Below are 21,439 nucleotides of genomic sequence, written 5' to 3'. Positions count from 1 at the left end.
CTTGCAGCTGTTGGTTTTTCCTCTCAAAGTCCTGGAGAATTTGTTTTTCTTCTTTCTGCTTTCTTTTCCGTTGTTCTTTGTCTTGAAGCAGCTCTTGATATTTGTGCAGCGTTTCATCAAGCTTTACCTGCTGCGCTCTGTATTTTTCCTGCATGCCTCTCTGGTTTATGTCCAGTTTTTCTTTCTCTTCAAGGATTTCTTTATTTTTTTGTAGAGCTTCATCAAGCATTACTTGCAAACCTTGGTTGTGTTTCTTGATGTTCTGAAGCTCACAATCCAGATCTTTCTGTTTCGTGTCATGCTGTTCTTTGTCTTGTAGGAAATCCTTATTTCTTTGCACTGTTTTATCAAGCTTTATTTTCAGCGCGGTGTACTTTTCCTCCACGCCTTCAAGCTTGGAGTCCATTTCTTTCTGTTTAATTTCTAGTTGCTTTTTTTCTTGAAGCAACTCTTTATTTTTGTTCAGTGTTTTATCAAGCTTTGCCTGAAGCCCTTTGTACTTTTCCTCCATGCCTTGTAGTTTGCGCTGCTTTATGTCCATTTGTTCTTTTTCTTGGAGGAGTTCTTGATTTTTTTGCAGAGCTTCATCAAGCTTTATTTGCAAGGCTTCCTTGTGTTTCTCGCTGTCCTGAAGCTTGCAATCCGTATCTTCCTTTTTCATGGTCTGTTGCGCTTTCTTTCGAAGAAACTCAACCCTTCCTTTCAGCACTTTTTGATTTATCTCAGCGCCTTGGAGTTTTATGACCAGTTGTTTCTTCTCTTGGAGGAGTTCTTGATTTTTTTGCAGAGCTTGATCAAGCTTTACTTGCAGCTCCTGAATCTTTTTTTCCCTCTCTTTCTCGTTTTTCTTCTGTTGGAGGATTTCTTCTGTTGGTTTTTCTTGTACTTTATTAAGCTCTGCTTGGAGCTCAAAGATCCTTCCCCGCATGTCTAGGAGTTCCATTTCTTTCTCCTTTTGAATATCTTCCTTATCAAGAAGCTGTCTGAACAGTCTATCTACTTCATCGGTCCTTCTCTCACAGTGCTCTCTCAGTAAGATAATCTCCGTTCGTTGTTTAAAAAAACTTTCCCAGATGTAATTGGTGTACTCTGGCTGGGGCGGGTGTCGCGTATTGTGATTGTTCATGAGATTTTCCTCATGCATTTCTTCCAAGCACATCTTCTGCAGTTGAGTATCGTCTTCTCGATTGCAAAGAGGAGCGCTGGGCTTTACGTTTTCTCTTTTTTTCTGTTTTCTTGGAGACATGTTGGAATCTGTTAACAGTGACTCTGAAAAGGATCCAAAAAAAGGCTTCTCTGGCGAACGTTTGAATGCTGCACACATAAATGCTGCGAATAACGGACTAAAAGTTCTTGCGTCTCACCCCTATTTATAGGTTTTAGGATCAAAGGATCAAAGGATCACAGTGGTGGTAAGATTCTAAATGTGTGTGACATCACAATTCTGTAAGCCAATGAGGTTGTCACATGACATTTGTGGGAGGGCATTCTTTACTTGGACAAATTGTCAATAAGCTTTCAATATCAGTAACAATGGTGACAGTATAATTGTTTATTGTGCTGAACAATAAACAATTCTATTGACAATTATATGTGTCCAGTATGTTGGCTGATTTTCTTTTACTTTTTGCATTTTAAAATAAAAGCTGGGCTGATTTTAACACCATTACAAGAAGTGTTGTTAATTATTCTTTTTGAATCATAATCAGGTTACCACAAATTGTTTTTTAATTTAGTAGAACTTGAAATGTTTGTCAGTGGGTAAAAAATTCATAATGCAAAGTCAGAAACATCAAGTTATTCTTAGAATCAGAATCAGAATCAGAAAGGGGTTTATTGACAAATGTTGAGCAGGTTTACAACATTAGGAAATTGCTGCGGTGCTTCAGTGCAAACATAGTGTCATAAATAGCACTTAAATAGACATGAAAAAATAAAAGTAGGGATAAGAATTAAAAGTGCTACGTAGAAAGATATGTGCATGAGCTATACATGAGATATATACATGAGAATAAGAATTAAGAGTGCTACGTTGAAAGATATATACATGAGTGCAGGTGGTGATCAGTGCCAATCATGGAATGATGCAGTGAACACAGCGTAGGGTCATGTGTTAGTAGCGGGAACAGTCATACGGTTATTGTTCATGTGTTCAACAGCAGAGGGGAAGAAACTGTTCTTATGGCGAGAGGTTCTGGTGCGAATGGACCGGAGCCTCCTGCCTGAGGGGAGCAGGTCAAACAGACTGTGTCCAGGGTGAGAAGGGTCAGCTGAGATCCGAGCTGCACGCCGCAATGTCCTGGAGGTGTACAGGTCCTGCAAAGATGGGAGTCTGCAGCCAATCACCTTCTCAGCAGAGCGCACAACACGCTGCAGTCTCTGTTTGTCCCTGATAGTGGCTCCAGCGTACCACACGGTGATGGAGGAGGTGAGGATGGACTCGATGATTGCAGTGTAGAACTGCATCATCGTCCGTGTTGGCAGGTTGAATTTCTTCAGCTGCCTCAGGAAGTACATCCTCTGCTGGGCTTTCTTAATGACGGAGGTGATGGTGGGCTCCCACTTCAGGTCCTGGGTGATGGTGGTACCCAGGAAGCGGAATGAGTCCACAGAGGTGATGAGGGTGTCAGTCAGGATGATGGGGGGGAGTGGGGCTGTGTGCTTCCTGAAGTCCACAATAATCTCCACTGTCTTCTGGGCATTCAGCACCAGGTTGTTGTGGCTGCACCAGGACACCAGACGTTAAACCTCCCTCCTGTAGGCAGACTCATCCCCGTCCGAGATGAGTCCAGTACTGCATACTTGCAATACATAAGTTGTCCTGACAGTCATGTAGGGCATCCGTAGTTCAGGGGGTCGGGAAGCTCATCTTGTAACTGGAAGGTTGCCGGTTTGACCCCCAGCTCTCTCTGTCTTGGTCGTTGTGTCCTTGGGCAAGACACTTTACCTACCGCCTACTGATGATGGCGCAATATGGCAGCCTCGCTTCTGTCAGTCAGTCTCACAAATGCAGCAGAGCTTTTACATCGTTTGTCTCAGGAAATAAGATCACAGTTCAGACCCAGAAATTTATACCACACAGGGATAAATGCTGACAACAGCTTCTGCCACATAGATCCAACCCACAAGTTTCATTTAAACTTGAAGCTCAGAAATGCACCGTATTTGATAGCTTGCTGCGAGACCTCATACCGAGCACATCTACTGCGGGTGTGGTGCCTGTTATCGGACCCGGAGTTAGCAACATCCCCCAAGAACCCGAAGAGGAGAGGCCTGGCCCCTAGCCCTGCCAGTGTAGCAGAAATGATGACGGATGATGATGGCCGTTATACTCTGTGTGAGTAGCTTAATGTTGTTCATGTGTAATTTACATTGAGTAGGCTAACCACTTATTAAATTAATGCATGTAAGGTGAACTAGAAAACACCGTTGTAGTTACATGCGGCTGTCTTCTTGTTTGATGGCAGATACTCCCTTCACCCTAGATACTCTTTGCTCCACATTTAGTTCCACCCTACTCTCCCGAGGCTGATTATGTTGAAGAAGATATATAATGTAATCATTTTTAAAAAGAATGCCAATATTTAACCTCAGCTGGGCAAATCTGGTTAGATAATTGAGACCTAATCTAATAGTAACTTTAACTTTGGACTTCATTTTGTATGACACCTTTTTATAGGCTTGCCATCATGTGATGTCATCTTTTATGGTCTCTCAGTTGTCTTCATTATTACTTCTGTTCCTTTACTTTTAGTCTTTCACTGGTGTGCATTTTTATTGTTTCTATTTTAACTCTCTATTAACTTTACTCATCTCAAGCCCAAATATCTAACTTTTATATGGGGCAGTAAAACTGTTTTTTCTTCTTAATACTGAACTTGTTTAACTCCAAGAGAATTATTTGTAATAGGAGTGAGATTCCAGTTACAAATGGATTTCAAGAATAAAAAGAAAAGTTTAAAGAAGGTTTAGATTCCCTAAACATACATATAACACATCATGTAGTCTTACAGCCTAAATATATATTTGTTTAAGCCTCATTGCAGTTATTTGCAGTCAGTGCTCCTGAATGTGCTTTTAATTCAGTCAGCTCAGGAAATTGCAGTTTTTTTCTACTCCTAGGTCTGTATGATGTCAAAGAGAGAGGGTAGCCCTAATATAGTCATCTCACTCTGGCTGTGACCAGAAGCCTCACCCACTCATGTTCTGTTTACCAGAGGCAGCCAATCAGAAAAAGGTTGCAGGGGATTATTTTGAACTGTGACTCATACAAAGCTACTTCAATAGTCCACATGGAAAACTACGCAGTCTTTTTAGCCCTTTCATTACTTAGACAAAACAGCTGGTGCAAAGTTTTATTAAAGAAAAGTGACTGTGTGAATACTGCTTTAGGCATAAAATCCTTGTTTTACACTGTGATGTCGTGAGGTCCCATGTGTAGGATCTGACCTAACAATTTTCCACTTCATAAAAAAACTTGGTAAATTTTCTGATGTGTGGATCAAATATTAGGGCTGAGTCAAACTGTGGTGCCAAGTTTCTGGAAGCTGGTTTCACTTTGTGGGGCCTATGACATGCATGATTGAACAAGAATTCTGATTTTGAGGTATTTCACTGAAGGAAATCTGCTGACACCATTTAGACTCTTTAAAAAGAGTTGCTAGCAGGCTTCTGGCTGCTTGCAAATGTCAATGAATTGAAGTTATTGCTGCTGACTGAAGGTTCTGTAAACTACTCAATCATAGAATGATACGATATTGAACTAAAACAAATGCCTGAACCCTAAATTATGGATATCCTATTGTGGTGATCTAAAACGTAACACTAAATGTGATTAAAACACTAAAACTCTGGACTCCGGGGCTGAACGACCGCGAGGATCACCAGCCCGAGGAAAACACAAAATACACATGACTCCGTGAGAAAGACAATTCATTCTTGAATGAAGACGTGGATCAGACACATTTAAAATGTAGCCAATTGTGTTTATTATTCAATTATTAAGGAAATAGAAAAGGTGGGGGAATAGAAAAGGAGGAGAGGGGTGGGGGGTAAAGAAGAGGGTAAAGGAAAGGGATAGAAAGGAGGAAAGAGATAGAGGTGAGAGAACCCCAACAATGCCCTCTGAGCAAGCACTGGATGCGACAGTGGATAGGAAAAACTCCCTTTAAAGGAAGAAACCTATGACAGAACCAGGCTCTAGAGGGGGCAGTCAACTGTCGGGACTGGTTGGGGGGTGAGGGTGAAAGAGAGAGAGGGGGGGGAGTTACAGGGAAATAGGGGAGGGAGAGGTGTCAGGAGAGGTGAAAATTACGATGCAACGGTGGAGGAGGAAGACGGGGTGACATCAGTAGAAGAAAAAGTGGAAAAAGTAGAAAAAGCAGGAGTGCTCTTCCTCCAGAAGAAGCGGAAGCGTTTTTTCTTCTTTTCCACGATCTTTTCCACCAGCACTTTCTTCTCTAGGACGAGGGTTCTTAACTCATCAATTGTTTGTGTATTTTCCTTCTCAAGTTTCCTGCATGTTGTCTCCACTTCTTCTAATTTGGCTTGTTTTTCTTCCAGCCTTTCTTTCAGTTCTTTACATTTGGCCTCCTGCATAAGCTTTGCCTCGTGCATCTCTGTATAACTCTGTTGTAATTTGTTGTGTGTGTCTTGTAGCTGCTGACTTCTCTCGAGTTCTTGAAGTGTACACTGCAGGTCTGTGTTAGTTTTCTCTAGTTGCTGCTTTAACATCTGCACCTCAGTGTTTTTGCACTTCAAGTTGTTGGAAAGTTTCTCCAGTTCTGTGTTTTTTCTCAGCATGTCACTGAGCTTACTCTGCATCTCTGAGCATTGTCTTTGCACTTTTTTCTTTTCCCCCTCCAGCTCAGTTGTTTTGGAGTTCAGTTTGTTATAACGGTCTTGCAGCTGTTGGTTTTTCCTCTCAAAGTCCTGGAGAATTTGTTTTTCTTCTTTCTGCTTTATTTTCCGTTGTTCTTTGTCTTGAAGCAGCTCTTGATATTTGTGCAGCGTTTCATCAAGCTTTACCTGCTGCGCTCTGTATTTTTCCTGCATGCCTCTCTGGTTTATGTCCAGTTTTTCTTTCTCTTCAAGGATTTCTTTATTTTTTTGTAGAGCTTCATCAAGCATTACTTGCAAACCTTGGTTGTGTTTCTTGATGTTCTGAAGCTCACAATCCAGATCTTTCTGTTTCGTGTCATGCTGTTCTTTGTCTTGTAGGAAATCCTTATTTCTTTGCACTGTTTTATCAAGCTTTATTTTCAGCGCGGTGTACTTTTCCTCCACGCCTTCAAGCTTGGAGTCCATTTCTTTCTGTTTAATTTCTAGTTGCTTTTTTTCTTGAAGCAACTCTTTATTTTTGTTCAGTGTTTTATCAAGCTTTGCCTGAAGCCCTTTGTACTTTTCCTCCATGCCTTGTAGTTTGCGCTGCTTTATGTCCATTTGTTCTTTTTCTTGGAGGAGTTCTTGATTTTTTTGCAGAGCTTCATCAAGCTTTATTTGCAAGGCTTCCTTGTGTTTCTCGCTGTCCTGAAGCTTGCAATCCGTATCTTCCTTTTTCATGGTCTGTTGCGCTTTCTTTCGAAGAAACTCAACCCTTCCTTTCAGCACTTTTTGATTTATCTCAGCGCCTTGGAGTTTTATGACCAGTTGTTTCTTCTCTTGGAGGAGTTCTTGATTTTTTTGCAGAGCTTGATCAAGCTTTACTTGCAGCTCCTGAATCTTTTTTTCCCTCTCTTTCTCGTTTTTCTTCTGTTGGAGGATTTCTTCTGTTGGTTTTTCTTGTACTTTATTAAGCTCTGCTTGGAGCTCAAAGATCCTTCCCCGCATGTCTAGGAGTTCCATTTCTTTCTCCTTTTGAATATCTTCCTTATCAAGAAGCTGTCTGAACAGTCTATCTACTTCATCGGTCCTTCTCTCACAGTGCTCTCTCAGTAAGATAATCTCCGTTCGTTGTTTAAAAAAACTTTCCCAGATGTAATTGGTGTACTCTGGCTGGGGCGGGTGTCGCGTATTGTGATTGTTCATGAGATTTTCCTCATGCATTTCTTCCAAGCACATCTTCTGCAGTTGAGTATCGTCTTCTCGATTGCAAAGAGGAGCGCTGGGCTTTACGTTTTCTCTTTTTTTCTGTTTTCTTGGAGACATGTTGGAATCTGTTAACAGTGACTCTGAAAAGGATCCAAAAAAAGGCTTCTCTGGCGAACGTTTGAATGCTGCACACATAAATGCTGCGAATAACGGACTAAAAGTTCTTGCGTCTCACCCCTATTTATAGGTTTTAGGATCAAAGGATCAAAGGATCACAGTGGTGGTAAGATTCTAAATGTGTGTGACATCACAATTCTGTAAGCCAATGAGGTTGTCACATGACATTTGTGGGAGGGCATTCTTTACTTGGACAAATTGTCAATAAGCTTTCAATATCAGTAACAATGGTGACAGTATAATTGTTTATTGTGCTGAACAATAAACAATTCTATTGACAATTATATGTGTCCAGTATGTTGGCTGATTTTCTTTTACTTTTTGCATTTTAAAATAAAAGCTGGGCTGATTTTAACACCATTACAAGAAGTGTTGTTAATTATTCTTTTTGAATCATAATCAGGTTACCACAAATTGTTTTTTAATTTAGTAGAACTTGAAATGTTTGTCAGTGGGTAAAAAATTCATAATGCAAAGTCAGAAACATCAAGTTATTCTTAGAATCAGAATCAGAATCAGAAAGGGGTTTATTGACAAATGTTGAGCAGGTTTACAACATTAGGAAATTGCTGCGGTGCTTCAGTGCAAACATAGTGTCATAAATAGCACTTAAATAGACATGAAAAAATAAAAGTAGGGATAAGAATTAAAAGTGCTACGTAGAAAGATATGTGCATGAGCTATACATGAGATATATACATGAGAATAAGAATTAAGAGTGCTACGTTGAAAGATATATACATGAGTGCAGGTGGTGATCAGTGCCAATCATGGAATGATGCAGTGAACACAGCGTAGGGTCATGTGTTAGTAGCGGGAACAGTCATACGGTTATTGTTCATGTGTTCAACAGCAGAGGGGAAGAAACTGTTCTTATGGCGAGAGGTTCTGGTGCGAATGGACCGGAGCCTCCTGCCTGAGGGGAGCAGGTCAAACAGACTGTGTCCAGGGTGAGAAGGGTCAGCTGAGATCCGAGCTGCACGCCGCAATGTCCTGGAGGTGTACAGGTCCTGCAAAGATGGGAGTCTGCAGCCAATCACCTTCTCAGCAGAGCGCACAACACGCTGCAGTCTCTGTTTGTCCCTGATAGTGGCTCCAGCGTACCACACGGTGATGGAGGAGGTGAGGATGGACTCGATGATTGCAGTGTAGAACTGCATCATCGTCCGTGTTGGCAGGTTGAATTTCTTCAGCTGCCTCAGGAAGTACATCCTCTGCTGGGCTTTCTTAATGACGGAGGTGATGGTGGGCTCCCACTTCAGGTCCTGGGTGATGGTGGTACCCAGGAAGCGGAATGAGTCCACAGAGGTGATGAGGGTGTCAGTCAGGATGATGGGGGGGAGTGGGGCTGTGTGCTTCCTGAAGTCCACAATAATCTCCACTGTCTTCTGGGCATTCAGCACCAGGTTGTTGTGGCTGCACCAGGACACCAGACGTTAAACCTCCCTCCTGTAGGCAGACTCATCCCCGTCCGAGATGAGTCCAGTACTGCATACTTGCAATACATAAGTTGTCCTGACAGTCATGTAGGGCATCCGTAGTTCAGGGGGTCGGGAAGCTCATCTTGTAACTGGAAGGTTGCCGGTTTGACCCCCAGCTCTCTCTGTCTTGGTCGTTGTGTCCTTGGGCAAGACACTTTACCTACCGCCTACTGATGATGGCGCGATATGGCAGCCTCGCTTCTGTCAGTCAGTCTCACAAATGCAGCAGAGCTTTTACATCGTTTGTCTCAGGAAATAAGATCACAGTTCAGACCCAGAAATTTATACCACACAGGGATAAATGCTGACAACAGCTTCTGCCACATAGATCCAACCCACAAGTTTCATTTAAACTTGAAGCTCAGAAATGCACCGTATTTGATAGCTTGCTGCGAGACCTCACACCGAGCACATCTACTGCGGGTGTGGTGCCTGTTATCGGACCCGGAGTTAGCAACATCCCCCAAGAACCCGAAGAGGAGAGGCCTGGCCCCTAGCCCTGCCAGTGTAGCAGAAATGATGACGGATGATGATGGCCGTTATACTCTGTGTGAGTAGCTTAATGTTGTTCATGTGTAATTTACATTGAGTAGGCTAACCACTTATTAAATTAATGCATGTAAGGTGAACTAGAAAACACCGTTGTAGTTACATGCGGCTGTCTTCTTGTTTGATGGCAGATACTCCCTTCACCCTAGATACTCTTTGCTCCACATTTAGTTCCACCCTACTCTCCCGAGGCTGATTATGTTGAAGAAGATATATAATGTAATCATTTTTAAAAAGAATGCCAATATTTAACCTCAGCTGGGCAAATCTGGTTAGATAATTGAGACCTAATCTAATAGTAACTTTAACTTTGGACTTCATTTTGTATGACACCTTTTTATAGGCTTGCCATCATGTGATGTCATCTTTTATGGTCTCTCAGTTGTCTTCATTATTACTTCTGTTCCTTTACTTTTAGTCTTTCACTGGTGTGCATTTTTATTGTTTCTATTTTAACTCTCTATTAACTTTACTCATCTCAAGCCCAAATATCTAACTTTTATATGGGGCAGTAAAACTGTTTTTTCTTCTTAATACTGAACTTGTTTAACTCCAAGAGAATTATTTGTAATAGGAGTGAGATTCCAGTTACAAATGGATTTCAAGAATAAAAAGAAAAGTTTAAAGAAGGTTTAGATTCCCTAAACATACATATAACACATCATGTAGTCTTACAGCCTAAATATATATTTGTTTAAGCCTCATTGCAGTTATTTGCAGTCAGTGCTCCTGAATGTGCTTTTAATTCAGTCAGCTCAGGAAATTGCAGTTTTTTTCTACTCCTAGGTCTGTATGATGTCAAAGAGAGAGGGTAGCCCTAATATAGTCATCTCACTCTGGCTGTGACCAGAAGCCTCACCCACTCATGTTCTGTTTACCAGAGGCAGCCAATCAGAAAAAGGTTGCAGGGGATTATTTTGAACTGTGACTCATACAAAGCTACTTCAATAGTCCACATGGAAAACTACGCAGTCTTTTTAGCCCTTTCATTACTTAGACAAAACAGCTGGTGCAAAGTTTTATTAAAGAAAAGTGACTGTGTGAATACTGCTTTAGGCATAAAATCCTTGTTTTACACTGTGATGTCGTGAGGTCCCATGTGTAGGATCTGACCTAACAATTTTCCACTTCATAAAAAAACTTGGTAAATTTTCTGATGTGTGGATCAAATATTAGGGCTGAGTCAAACTGTGGTGCCAAGTTTCTGGAAGCTGGTTTCACTTTGTGGGGCCTATGACATGCATGATTGAACAAGAATTCTGATTTTGAGGTATTTCACTGAAGGAAATCTGCTGACACCATTTAGACTCTTTAAAAAGAGTTGCTAGCAGGCTTCTGGCTGCTTGCAAATGTCAATGAATTGAAGTTATTGCTGCTGACTGAAGGTTCTGTAAACTACTCAATCATAGAATGATACGATATTGAACTAAAACAAATGCCTGAACCCTAAATTATGGATATCCTATTGTGGTGATCTAAAACGTAACACTAAATGTAATTAAAACACTAAAACTCTGGACTCCGGGGCTGAACGACCGCGAGGATCACCAGCCCGAGGAAAACACAAAATACACATGACTCCGTGAGAAAGACAATTCATTCTTGAATGAAGACGTGGATCAGACACATTTAAAATGTAGCCAATTGTGTTTATTATTCAATTATTAAGGAAATAGAAAAGGTGGGGGAATAGAAAAGGAGGAGAGGGGTGGGGGGTAAAGAAGAGGGTAAAGGAAAGGGATAGAAAGGAGGAAAGAGATAGAGGTGAGAGAACCCCAACAATGCCCTCTGAGCAAGCACTGGATGCGACAGTGGATAGGAAAAACTCCCTTTAAAGGAAGAAACCTATGACAGAACCAGGCTCTAGAGGGGGCAGTCAACTGTCGGGACTGGTTGGGGGGTGAGGGTGAAAGAGAGAGAGGGGGGGGAGTTACAGGGAAATAGGGGAGGGAGAGGTGTCAGGAGAGGTGAAAATTACGATGCAACGGTGGAGGAGGAAGACGGGGTGACATCAGTAGAAGAAAAAGTGGAAAAAGTAGAAAAAGCAGGAGTGCTCTTCCTCCAGAAGAAGCGGAAGCGTTTTTTCTTCTTTTCCACGATCTTTTCCACCAGCACTTTCTTCTCTAGGACGAGGGTTCTTAACTCATCAATTGTTTGTGTATTTTCCTTCTCAAGTTTCCTGCATGTTGTCTCCACTTCTTCTAATTTGGCTTGTTTTTCTTCCAGCCTTTCTTTCAGTTCTTTACATTTGGCCTCCTGCATAAGCTTTGCCTCGTGCATCTCTGTATAACTCTGTTGTAATTTGTTGTGTGTGTCTTGTAGCTGCTGACTTCTCTCGAGTTCTTGAAGTGTACACTGCAGGTCTGTGTTAGTTTTCTCTAGTTGCTGCTTTAACATCTGCACCTCAGTGTTTTTGCACTTCAAGTTGTTAGAAAGTTTCTCCAGTTCTGTGTTTTTTCTCAGCATGTCACTGAGCTTACTCTGCATCTCTGAGCATTGTCTTTGCACTTTTTTCTTTTCCCCCTCCAGCTCAGTTGTTTTGGAGTTCAGTTTGTTATAACGGTCTTGCAGCTGTTGGTTTTTCCTCTCAAAGTCCTGGAGAATTTGTTTTTCTTCTTTCTGCTTTCTTTTCCGTTGTTCTTTGTCTTGAAGCAGCTCTTGATATTTGTGCAGCGTTTCATCAAGCTTTACCTGCTGCGCTCTGTATTTTTCCTGCATGCCTCTCTGGTTTATGTCCAGTTTTTCTTTCTCTTCAAGGATTTCTTTATTTTTTTGTAGAGCTTCATCAAGCATTACTTGCAAACCTTGGTTGTGTTTCTTGATGTTCTGAAGCTCACAATCCAGATCTTTCTGTTTCGTGTCATGCTGTTCTTTGTCTTGTAGGAAATCCTTATTTCTTTGCACTGTTTTATCAAGCTTTATTTTCAGCGCGGTGTACTTTTCCTCCACGCCTTCAAGCTTGGAGTCCATTTCTTTCTGTTTAATTTCTAGTTGCTTTTTTTCTTGAAGCAACTCTTTATTTTTGTTCAGTGTTTTATCAAGCTTTGCCTGAAGCCCTTTGTACTTTTCCTCCATGCCTTGTAGTTTGCGCTGCTTTATGTCCATTTGTTCTTTTTCTTGGAGGAGTTCTTGATTTTTTTGCAGAGCTTCATCAAGCTTTATTTGCAAGGCTTCCTTGTGTTTCTCGCTGTCCTGAAGCTTGCAATCCGTATCTTCCTTTTTCATGGTCTGTTGCGCTTTCTTTCGAAGAAACTCAACCCTTCCTTTCAGCACTTTTTGATTTATCTCAGCGCCTTGGAGTTTTATGACCAGTTGTTTCTTCTCTTGGAGGAGTTCTTGATTTTTTTGCAGAGCTTGATCAAGCTTTACTTGCAGCTCCTGAATCTTTTTTTCCCTCTCTTTCTCGTTTTTCTTCTGTTGGAGGATTTCTTCTGTTGGCTTTTCTTGTACTTTATTAAGCTCTGCTTGGAGCTCAAAGATCCTTCCCCGCATGTCTAGGAGTTCCATTTCTTTCTCCTTTTGAATGTCTTCCTTATCAAGAAGCTGTCTGAACAGTCTATCTACTTCATCGGTCCTTCTCTCACAGTGCTCTCTCAGTAAGATAATCTCCGTTCGTTGTTTAAAAAAACTTTCCCAGATGTAATTGGTGTACTCTGGCTGGGGCGGGTGTCGCGTATTGTGATTGTTCATGAGATTTTCCTCATGCATTTCTTCCAAGCACATCTTCTGCAGTTGAGTATCGTCTTCTCGATTGCAAAGAGGAGCGCTGGGCTTTACGTTTTCTCTTTTTTTCTGTTTTCTTGGAGACATGTTGGAATCTGTTAACAGTGACTCTGAAAAGGATCCAAAAAAAGGCTTCTCTGGCGAACGTTTGAATGCTGCACACATAAATGCTGCGAATAACGGACTAAAAGTTCTTGCGTCTCACCCCTATTTATAGGTTTTAGGATCAAAGGATCAAAGGATCACAGTGGTGGTAAGATTCTAAATGTGTGTGACATCACGATTCTGTAAGCCAATGAGGTTGTCACATGACATTTGTGGGAGGGCATTCTTTACTTGGACAAATTATCAATAAGCTTTCAATATCAGTAACAATGGTGACAGTATAATTGTTTATTGTGCTGAACAATAAACAATTCTATTGACAATTATATGTGTCCAGTATTCAATATTTAAATTATTCTTTTTTGATGTTTTACTTTTTATTTATCAGTGTTCATCACTCAACTACTCTTTAATCCCGAAAATGGTGGTGTTTTTATTTTGAAGGCCCGCGCTCTTATTTTGTAGACTTTTGATCTAACTGACGTTGGCTCTATGCGCCGAGCTTATGCGATGTTATGAAACTGCCCTCCGCTGGTATGTCACCTCTGCTTCTACAACACTCCTTATTTGAAAATGTGTTTGACTTTTATTTTACGTATTTATTAAAACGCCTTTAGTTATACAGTTTTTAACAAGTTGTCGATGACGTAGTTCAACAGTTTAGAGCTAACGCCGGTACACCCGGCTAGCATTAGCACTTCTCTGATAGCAGAACAAAGTGTTCCTGCTGAATCTCATGATGTGGTTAGTTGGCTTTTCTGCTTCACTGATGTGAACATTACACGTAATAACTGATGTGCAAAGCCAGCTGTCATTGTAGCAGTTGAATGTAGTTAACGTGAGTGGGTCAAAGTGAAACACAGGTCGTGTTGTGACCTTTCAGCTGATTGTGAAAGGTGTCAAATTGCCCCCTGTTTTAGTTGTTTAATCCCTTTGAAAACATGTCATTCACCTCATCCTTTTGTTTTGGTCCTCAGTCACGTGTCCACAGATAAGGGGACAGATGCTGACGTCGACATTTTCAATGGGAAGACAGTGAAAGGTAAAATCAGAGAAAACAGGCAGTTTGCAGCTAAGTTGTAGTTGACTAAAACTAAACCAAGTACCCAAGCTAGTGACTGACTAGTACCACACATTACCTACTAAAGAAAAAATAACTAACGTGCAGGCTAATAAAAACTAAACTAAGATATTTTGCCTGTTGATAGGACCCATGTGAGGTGTTTCAGGCAATTATTTAGAACACCTCCTGGGCACATCCCTTTGGAGGCACACCCAACTGGAAAGAGACCCCAGGGTAAACCTACATCCTGCTAGAGAGATTATATATTTCATCTGTCTGGGAATGGTTTGGGATCTCCCAGGAGGAACTGGGTTTATCTGGAGAGAATTAAGTTTGGAGTACTAGAGTACTCCAGATAAGCAGGAATATTGTTTGGATAAATATTTTTCAACAGTAAAATAATAATAATAATAATAATAATAATAATAATAATAATAATAATAATAAAAATTCTATAGTAGTGAAAAAACAGGAGCTTTTCTGTCATTTAATTTTTTACCTATTCATTACTTTAGTGCAGTATGAAGGGCTGTGGGGGGAGGTCTTTGTCAGTAGAATCAGCTGTAAAACTAAAAGAAAAATACTGTTAGTCCAAAATGTATGTCTTCCTTCAGATTTTCCTAAGACTTCATGTGAGCTGTTTTGAAGGTTTCCTGGGCTGATTTATGGTTATGTGGTTGTTTGGTCAAGGCCAATAGTTTCCTTAATTAATATCATGGGCAGTTAGCAAAGACATAAGTCTGCAGCTGTTTCTGTTTTCCAACCTTGGTTTTATGCTTAACATTTATTTCATAGAGACATTCGACATGTGCTCAGCATAATAAGATAAGATAAGATAACCTTTATTAGTCCCACACGTGGGAAATTTGTTTTGTCACAGCAGGAAGTGGACAGTGCAAAAGTTATGAAGCAAAAATTAGAATACAATAAGAATAAATACAGTACACAACTGTACAGAATAGAATAAAATAAAATACTATATACAGTAGAATCAACTCAATCCTGTTGTTTGCCCAGCGATCTGGTGAGATAAGTGAGCGTAAGCATCTTTACCAGTAACTAAAATAAGTCTCTGACGATCTCATACGAAAGGAGTCTAAAAATTGAAGGTGAGGCAATGTTTTTGTTAAACTTAACAAAAATAAATAGATCTATATATATATATATGTATTAAAAAGTATGATGATGATTGTGAAGAATGAATATGAATAAAAATGTTGACGATAATAAAAAGTAGAGTTTTCTCTGGGGAACAATACAGTACAATACAATTTCAAATTTGCTTCCGGTGCTGGGCTACATAATGACTCAAATCTACTTCTCCTTGTTTGTTTTCCTTCTAGTATCACTAGTATCAATGTTTTATTACTAATATATCATATCAGTAATAGCTTCAGAGGCAGTTCCAGGTCAAGATTTATAATAATAAAAAATTGATTCTGTTGCTTCCTGGAAACTGCTGTAGATACACATAACGGTGATATTCTGGATTTGTTTCAGTTATTTATTCACTTTTAATTAATAAAATGCTGATTTTTGATGTTACTTTTACACAACTGTTAAAACGTTGTCCCTTAGAAGCTTCTTCCCAGCATTATTTCCTTTTGATAATTAGACATTTATAACTTTAACATATTTAAATTCAGTATCTGGAGCCCGCCCACTTAGTACTTAGTGCCTTGGCTTTGGGTCTTTGCATTGTTTCATCTGTCCTCTCTGCTCAGGTCCTTGTGTGGAACCGCCAAAAATTTCCATCATGCTGTTGGAGGCTCAGCTACGTCTGTGCCAGAGTTGTTTTTGGTGTTGCAAGAGTGGACTGCGGCTGTTCTCCCAAAGCTATACGCAAAGGTAGACAAAGTGAATGTGTGCCTTTAGGTTTTAGGCAGAGTTGCTGAGAACACCTTGATGATTGTGTTTGTGTACTCTGTGTTTAAACAGGTCTGAGTGCCTGCTTGGTTTTGAGTTCTTTGCTTTCTCACCGCAGAAAAGCTGCGACCTACTACGACCTCCTGGGAGTCAAATCTGATGCCACGTTAGAAGAAATCAAAAATGCGTTTTTTGACAAATCCAAAAAGGTATCATTCCCATTTGGATTTAAATAAAACATGTGGCCACACGAGGGCAGCCTTGCACAGCACATTTTGTGCTTGCTAACTGTTCCCACAGTGGGCTTCCTCACTGTTTGTTTTCAAGCTATGGCTCCCAGTTTAAATAAGGATGGGTATGTGTGTTTACTTTGTGGCTTTGGCCTCATTAAAGGGTGAGAAAGAAGCTTGGTTCAAAGTGCAAAACAAAAATCTATTTGTCATAAAAAGTAAGAACATTTTTCGGTTGTTAATGGTTGCATATTTGACCTGCACCAGATCTTTTCTTTTTTCATGCTTCATGAGGAGAATTTGCTGCTGACTCTGTCCCCTTTATTGTGCAGCTACATCCAGACAGCGACCCGTCAAACCCGGCACTGCACAGCCAGTTTGTGCAGCTGAACGAGGCCTACAGGGTGCTGAGCAAAGATCTGAGTAGGAAGGAGTACGACTTCAAAATACGACAGCCGTATGGTGGTGCTCAAGTCTTCAGATCTGCCTCCACTGACCCCAGCTACAGAGGCAGGTGAGGATTCACCCACATCCATTAGTGTGTTACTGCTTATGAACTTTACATTAACAGTGTGTCATCTTTAAAAGCAGCAAATTTCACACAGGAACCCCAGTGTTTGGGGCTTCGTTGTTTCTAACATGTATAACAGTAAAACAGGAGATTGTCAGCATCAGATGTGTTCAATTAATTCTCTTTCATGGGCTCAACAGGATGTCACACAGACTATACTGAGGAGCATGCAGGGTAAAGACTGTTTAATGTCAGATACAGCTGATACCGTCATTGATGTTCTCATGTACAGCTCTGACGGGCAATGTCTGAAAAGGTTGAAGTGCACATCTGAAAAATTCACCTTTTTTTATATAATGTCAGGCCAGAGCAGCGGTCATCTTAAAGCACCAAGGGACAGATTTAGAAAAGAAACACAGAATTTGTGACTGACGCTGTTGCATATCTATTTCTGGGAGTTCCTTTCTCAAGACACAAAAAATGGGGACGACAATGTTTAAATCATATACACCAACTGATTCACAACTTTTGCAACATGGAATTTACTTTCAATTGCCCCGATATTTAATGCCATAAAAAAGCATGTCTTACAACTACACTTGTGTCACACTTGAATTACAGACATTTCTATCCACAGTCCCACAGTTTCGGGGGACTGAGGCCTTTTCTCCTGTTATTCAGGGACTAAATAAGCACATAAAAGATCTGCAGTGTTGAGATTATGTTTAGTACCTGGTCACTGGAATTCTCTTTATGAGGTCCAAGGAGACCGTGATGTAAAAAATAAACTTGTGTTGCTAGTTAAACGAAATAAACAGCTCTGCAAGAAAGGAAAAACTTTAGCAGTGGCCAAATCAACAATCTGTTACATTTATGAAACGAATGAGTCCACTGACCACAGAAGACAAATAAATTGCAGAATTATTTCCATGGTTGAGAAATCATCTTCACAGCATCCAGTATTTCAGACAATGAACTTTGTGTTGTATTCAAGAATTTGAACTTGAGATTGAGCTCATAAACTCATTAGGAAATTGTTTACTGAGGTCAGCGAGTGAGAGATCAGTAGGGTCATTTGCTCATAAACGTCTATACATCTGGACTTTTTGAAGCTAGAGGAATCCCCTCCTGGTGGACATAAAAAAATAAATCTGCTTTGGATTTACTTTGCAGTCCTGGAGCTTCTGGAAGCTCCATCCTTTATATACAGACTATGACTATCACTTGTCATTTTCATTTAATGTTTCTTGAAGTTCAGACACGATTTGTGTAACTGCAAATCAAATGAGCAACCTTAGTTATTACAACAAGTGCTTATTACATTGACTAGTGACATCAGAAACAACGCTCAATCTTCTCATGCCTTTCCTATCAGCATGGATGCCTATGAGAACATCCGTTACTGGGAGCAGGTTCATCACCCTCACACTCCAGAGATGATGGCCGAGGAGAAGCAGAAGAGGAGGAAGAGGAACTTCCGCCTGGTGGCGTATTGTGTCGTCGCTATGATGCTCAGCATAGGAGCCCATGCCGTCCTCTTCAAGTAAAAACCCCACACACGATACCGACTGAGCATTCAGCATTTTGTATTTAAATTTAAACTGTAAATATTAGAAAGAAGTGTGCATTTGGTAAACTTCCTCTTGCTCACATCATGTCCTTCGTTGTCCACACTGTGTCCTTTTATTTGCTGCTCATTCACATCCAGATGAATGAGGAATGTTGCGGACGTGTCTCAGTGCCATGTGTGTTGGCACAACCTCCCAACTCGCGGCCTTGGGTTTGCTTTCACACACTGACGTGGTGCCACATGTGTTTGTTGAGATTCACTTCTTTGTGATGTGAGCAGCTCCTCTAACAGCTGTACAAACCCATAAATAAAGAGCGCTGCTGAGTTCTTAGGTTAAGCTCTCTAAAAGGGAATTGTCTACCTCCCTCTGATGCTTTCAGGAAACTGGAAGAAGTTCACACTAACTTCATGGATGAGAAAGACCGAATCATCATAGAAATTTACAATGAAGCCAAAGAGAGGGCGAGGTGTGTGCACTGAGCTTCAGATTCCTTTTTCCCCCTGCTTCTCTCTGATGTTGTTGTTCTGATGCTGTTTCATTTGCGGTTTTTCAGGGTCAATGGTTTTAAGAAGCAAACGGAAATCCTGCGTCAGAAGCACGCGGAGTTTAAGGAGAAATACAAACGCACCGACGTTGGAGACGACAAGTAGCAGATCCTTCAGCTGTGCTCGGTGATGCCAGCAGGCGGACCAAGCTGGCTGTTGTGTTTTAAGATTATTTATTTTCTGACCTTTTTAAACGTGTTTCCACGCCTCTTTCTGCCCTCAGATGTGATCCTGAAATCTGCAGGGAGTGGGTGTGGTTTAGGGGGAGGGTTCCTCTGGTCATAGATGTTGACCAGGATAAGCTTTTATATTTTATGGGGCTCGTTTGTTCCCAAACTTGTTCACGGTTTGTCCACAGGAGCCATAATGAGCTCTATCAAACTGCCCCTAATGGAGTCTCAGGAACATGCTGTTTGCTGTTTATTGTTCTCAGCCTCATTTCTGTTACAGCTGTGCAGCATCTGGAACTCACATGTGACGGTGAATAATACAACATGACAGCTGATCAAGTTGTGAAGAGAGAGACTCTTATTTGCAGCAATGTTTCATGTTGTTTTAAAAGAAAATGTCTTTCAGCACTCAAGTGTGGACGCTGCTGTTTAAATTGGTTCACACCTGATATATATTCACAAGTGTTTGATTTTTGGACTTTCTGCACTTCCTGCCAACAAATATCGATTTGTTTGACACAGAAAATCTGGAGAAAAAAGTGCCACTGAGTAAGTTATTTATTGCAAACTGTTGTAATATTATGGAGAAATGCATTTAAAGGAAAGATCACACACACAAAGTGAGCCAACATTTACCATTTTGGCCTCTCAGTCTTTATATATTATATTGTTTTATGTTTTTGCTGCCTTGTTGAGTCCCTCTTGGGACATCTGAGAGAAAGCTTTAAAAGATCTCATTAACCATCCTTTGCTTGATTTCACTTTACTTCTACATGCTTCTTGTTATTTAATGTCTTGCTTATTACCATTTCTTCCCATAGTGTCATTTGTTTCCTGTTACCTTTTAACGAGCAGCAGAGAAGAATCGGTAATGATTCAAATAGATAATTATCTCAGATCTTTGTTTTCCATCACATCAGTGAAAGTGAATCATACATTTTTAACTTTGAAGACAGCAACGCAGTTATGTTTATTTGCATGTTTGGAAAGGCGACACCCATTATGAAGTCAAGGCTTGGACTCTTTCCTTCTTTCTTTCTTTTTATTTTGGAAGGAATTGTGTGGGTGTGTAAAACCCTGCATCTACAGCGTGAAGTTTGTTTTTTAAGAAAGGATATCGCCCCTTTTCCCTCTCTGTTTTCTTGTCACCAGCGGCCCCTGCCCTGAGACGTCAGCAGGAGATAACATACTGTGTCCCCGCATAGCTCTCAGACACCCTCACCCTCATGTGGCGTGTGAGTACCCTGTCATAACCCAAACACGCCATAATGACTGAGATCCTCGTGTCAGCATGCCTTCACACACACACTGATAGGAGATGAGGCTCAAGAGTTTTCCTGCTAGAGAAGAAAACAGCTCTGGATGCAGTTTTAATTGACTTTTATCTTTAGTTTAATGAGCTGCAAAGAGAAACTGTGTAGAATCATGCTCTGAAATAAAAGCGTGACATGCTCTTTGGAGATTATTTTTTATTGATTAGTTGGATGGGAGGGGCTGAAATCCTTAATTTCCCTCCTTGGGCATTAAAAAGATCATAAAACTGCTCCCAAACCACAATGATCCACCTTCGGGAATCAAAATTGTTTTTATGATTTTAATTATCAGTAAACTCTACTACTGTGCAAAAGTCACTAGCAGCTTTTTTTTTTTTTAATATATATATATATTGCTTCCAAGCAGGTAGTTTCTTTCTGAAGGTCTTTCAAACTTTGTCTTTGACTGATTTTTCAATGATTTTCAGTTCAGTCTTTGTGCCTGACTTTTTTCAGAGAAACATTTTGTTTTTTGTTAAGATTCATAACACTGACCTATGAGTCAAGCATAAAGCACCTAACTTGAGGGATGAATCACTGTTGTGTGTACATGTAAGAGACAACGACAAAGAAAAGTATTTTGCACCGACATCGTGATTCCCAAAAAGCTATTAACTCAAAATATGGCAAATCTTGTCATGTTGTGCAGTGTGTCCTTAAACAATCTGGGAAAGCTGCAAAAGTGGAGGACTAAAGAAGTTGATCCCTCTGCTGTTCACTGAAAGCTCATCAGAAATGTTCTCGGTGAAAGTGTATCTGTCGGGAAACTATTCTTAAGGAAAGGAAACGGTGATAAATGTTGAGGTATGAGAAATTACACAGAACTGGCCAGAAAATCAGGGGAAACAAGTCTGAAGAAGAGATGAATAAATAATTTGAAATTTCTGTTTTAACCCAATCATTGTCAGGATGTGTGGAGGAAGTCAGGAGAGAGGTACAGCAGTGATGGCCTACAGCCATCTTGTGAAACACGGTGGAGGCTCTGTCATGGTTCAGGGCCCCATTTCAGTCAGTGGTGTTTGGGATGTTGTCAAAATTAATGGAATTATGAATAGAGAACAGCATTGTCCAATGTTGACCCATGATGCAATACCAACTGGAAGGGA

The 21,439-nt window shown here is 40.6% G+C and overlaps 2 protein-coding genes across 2 annotated transcripts; one reads left to right on the top strand and one right to left on the bottom strand.

The window, feature by feature from the left end:
- Nucleotides 1-5,310: 5,310 nt before the first annotated feature.
- On the bottom strand, nt 5,311-6,828 carry LOC146639002 (uncharacterized). Its single transcript, XM_085365106.1, has 2 exons — nt 6,525-6,828; nt 5,311-6,452 (listed from the first exon to the last, which is right to left on the bottom strand). The coding sequence occupies exons 1-2, from the start codon at nt 6,826-6,828 to the stop codon at nt 5,311-5,313; spliced, it is 1,446 nt and encodes a 481-aa protein (XP_085221232.1).
- Nucleotides 6,829-13,548: 6,720 nt separating this feature from the next.
- Nucleotides 13,549-20,526, top strand: dnajc4 (DnaJ (Hsp40) homolog, subfamily C, member 4). The gene is made up of 8 exons (XM_085363059.1): nt 13,549-13,598; nt 14,042-14,106; nt 15,852-15,975; nt 16,112-16,202; nt 16,556-16,737; nt 18,110-18,277; nt 18,685-18,771; nt 18,859-20,526. Exons 1-8 carry the CDS (start codon nt 13,570-13,572, stop codon nt 18,953-18,955), a joined length of 843 nt encoding a protein of 280 aa, XP_085219185.1. The 5' UTR covers nt 13,549-13,569; the 3' UTR covers nt 18,956-20,526.
- The last annotated feature ends 913 nt before the right edge of the window (nt 20,527-21,439 follow it).

This window comes from Diplotaxodon limnothrissa, linkage group LG2, assembly GCF_057381915.1.
Source record: "Diplotaxodon limnothrissa isolate DT_005_m linkage group LG2, D_limnothrissa_male_GT1.1, whole genome shotgun sequence".
NCBI lineage: Eukaryota > Metazoa > Chordata > Actinopteri > Cichliformes > Cichlidae > Diplotaxodon > Diplotaxodon limnothrissa.
The sequence above is the reverse complement of the archived record's forward strand: the minus strand, read 5'-3'. Positions and strand labels throughout refer to the sequence as shown.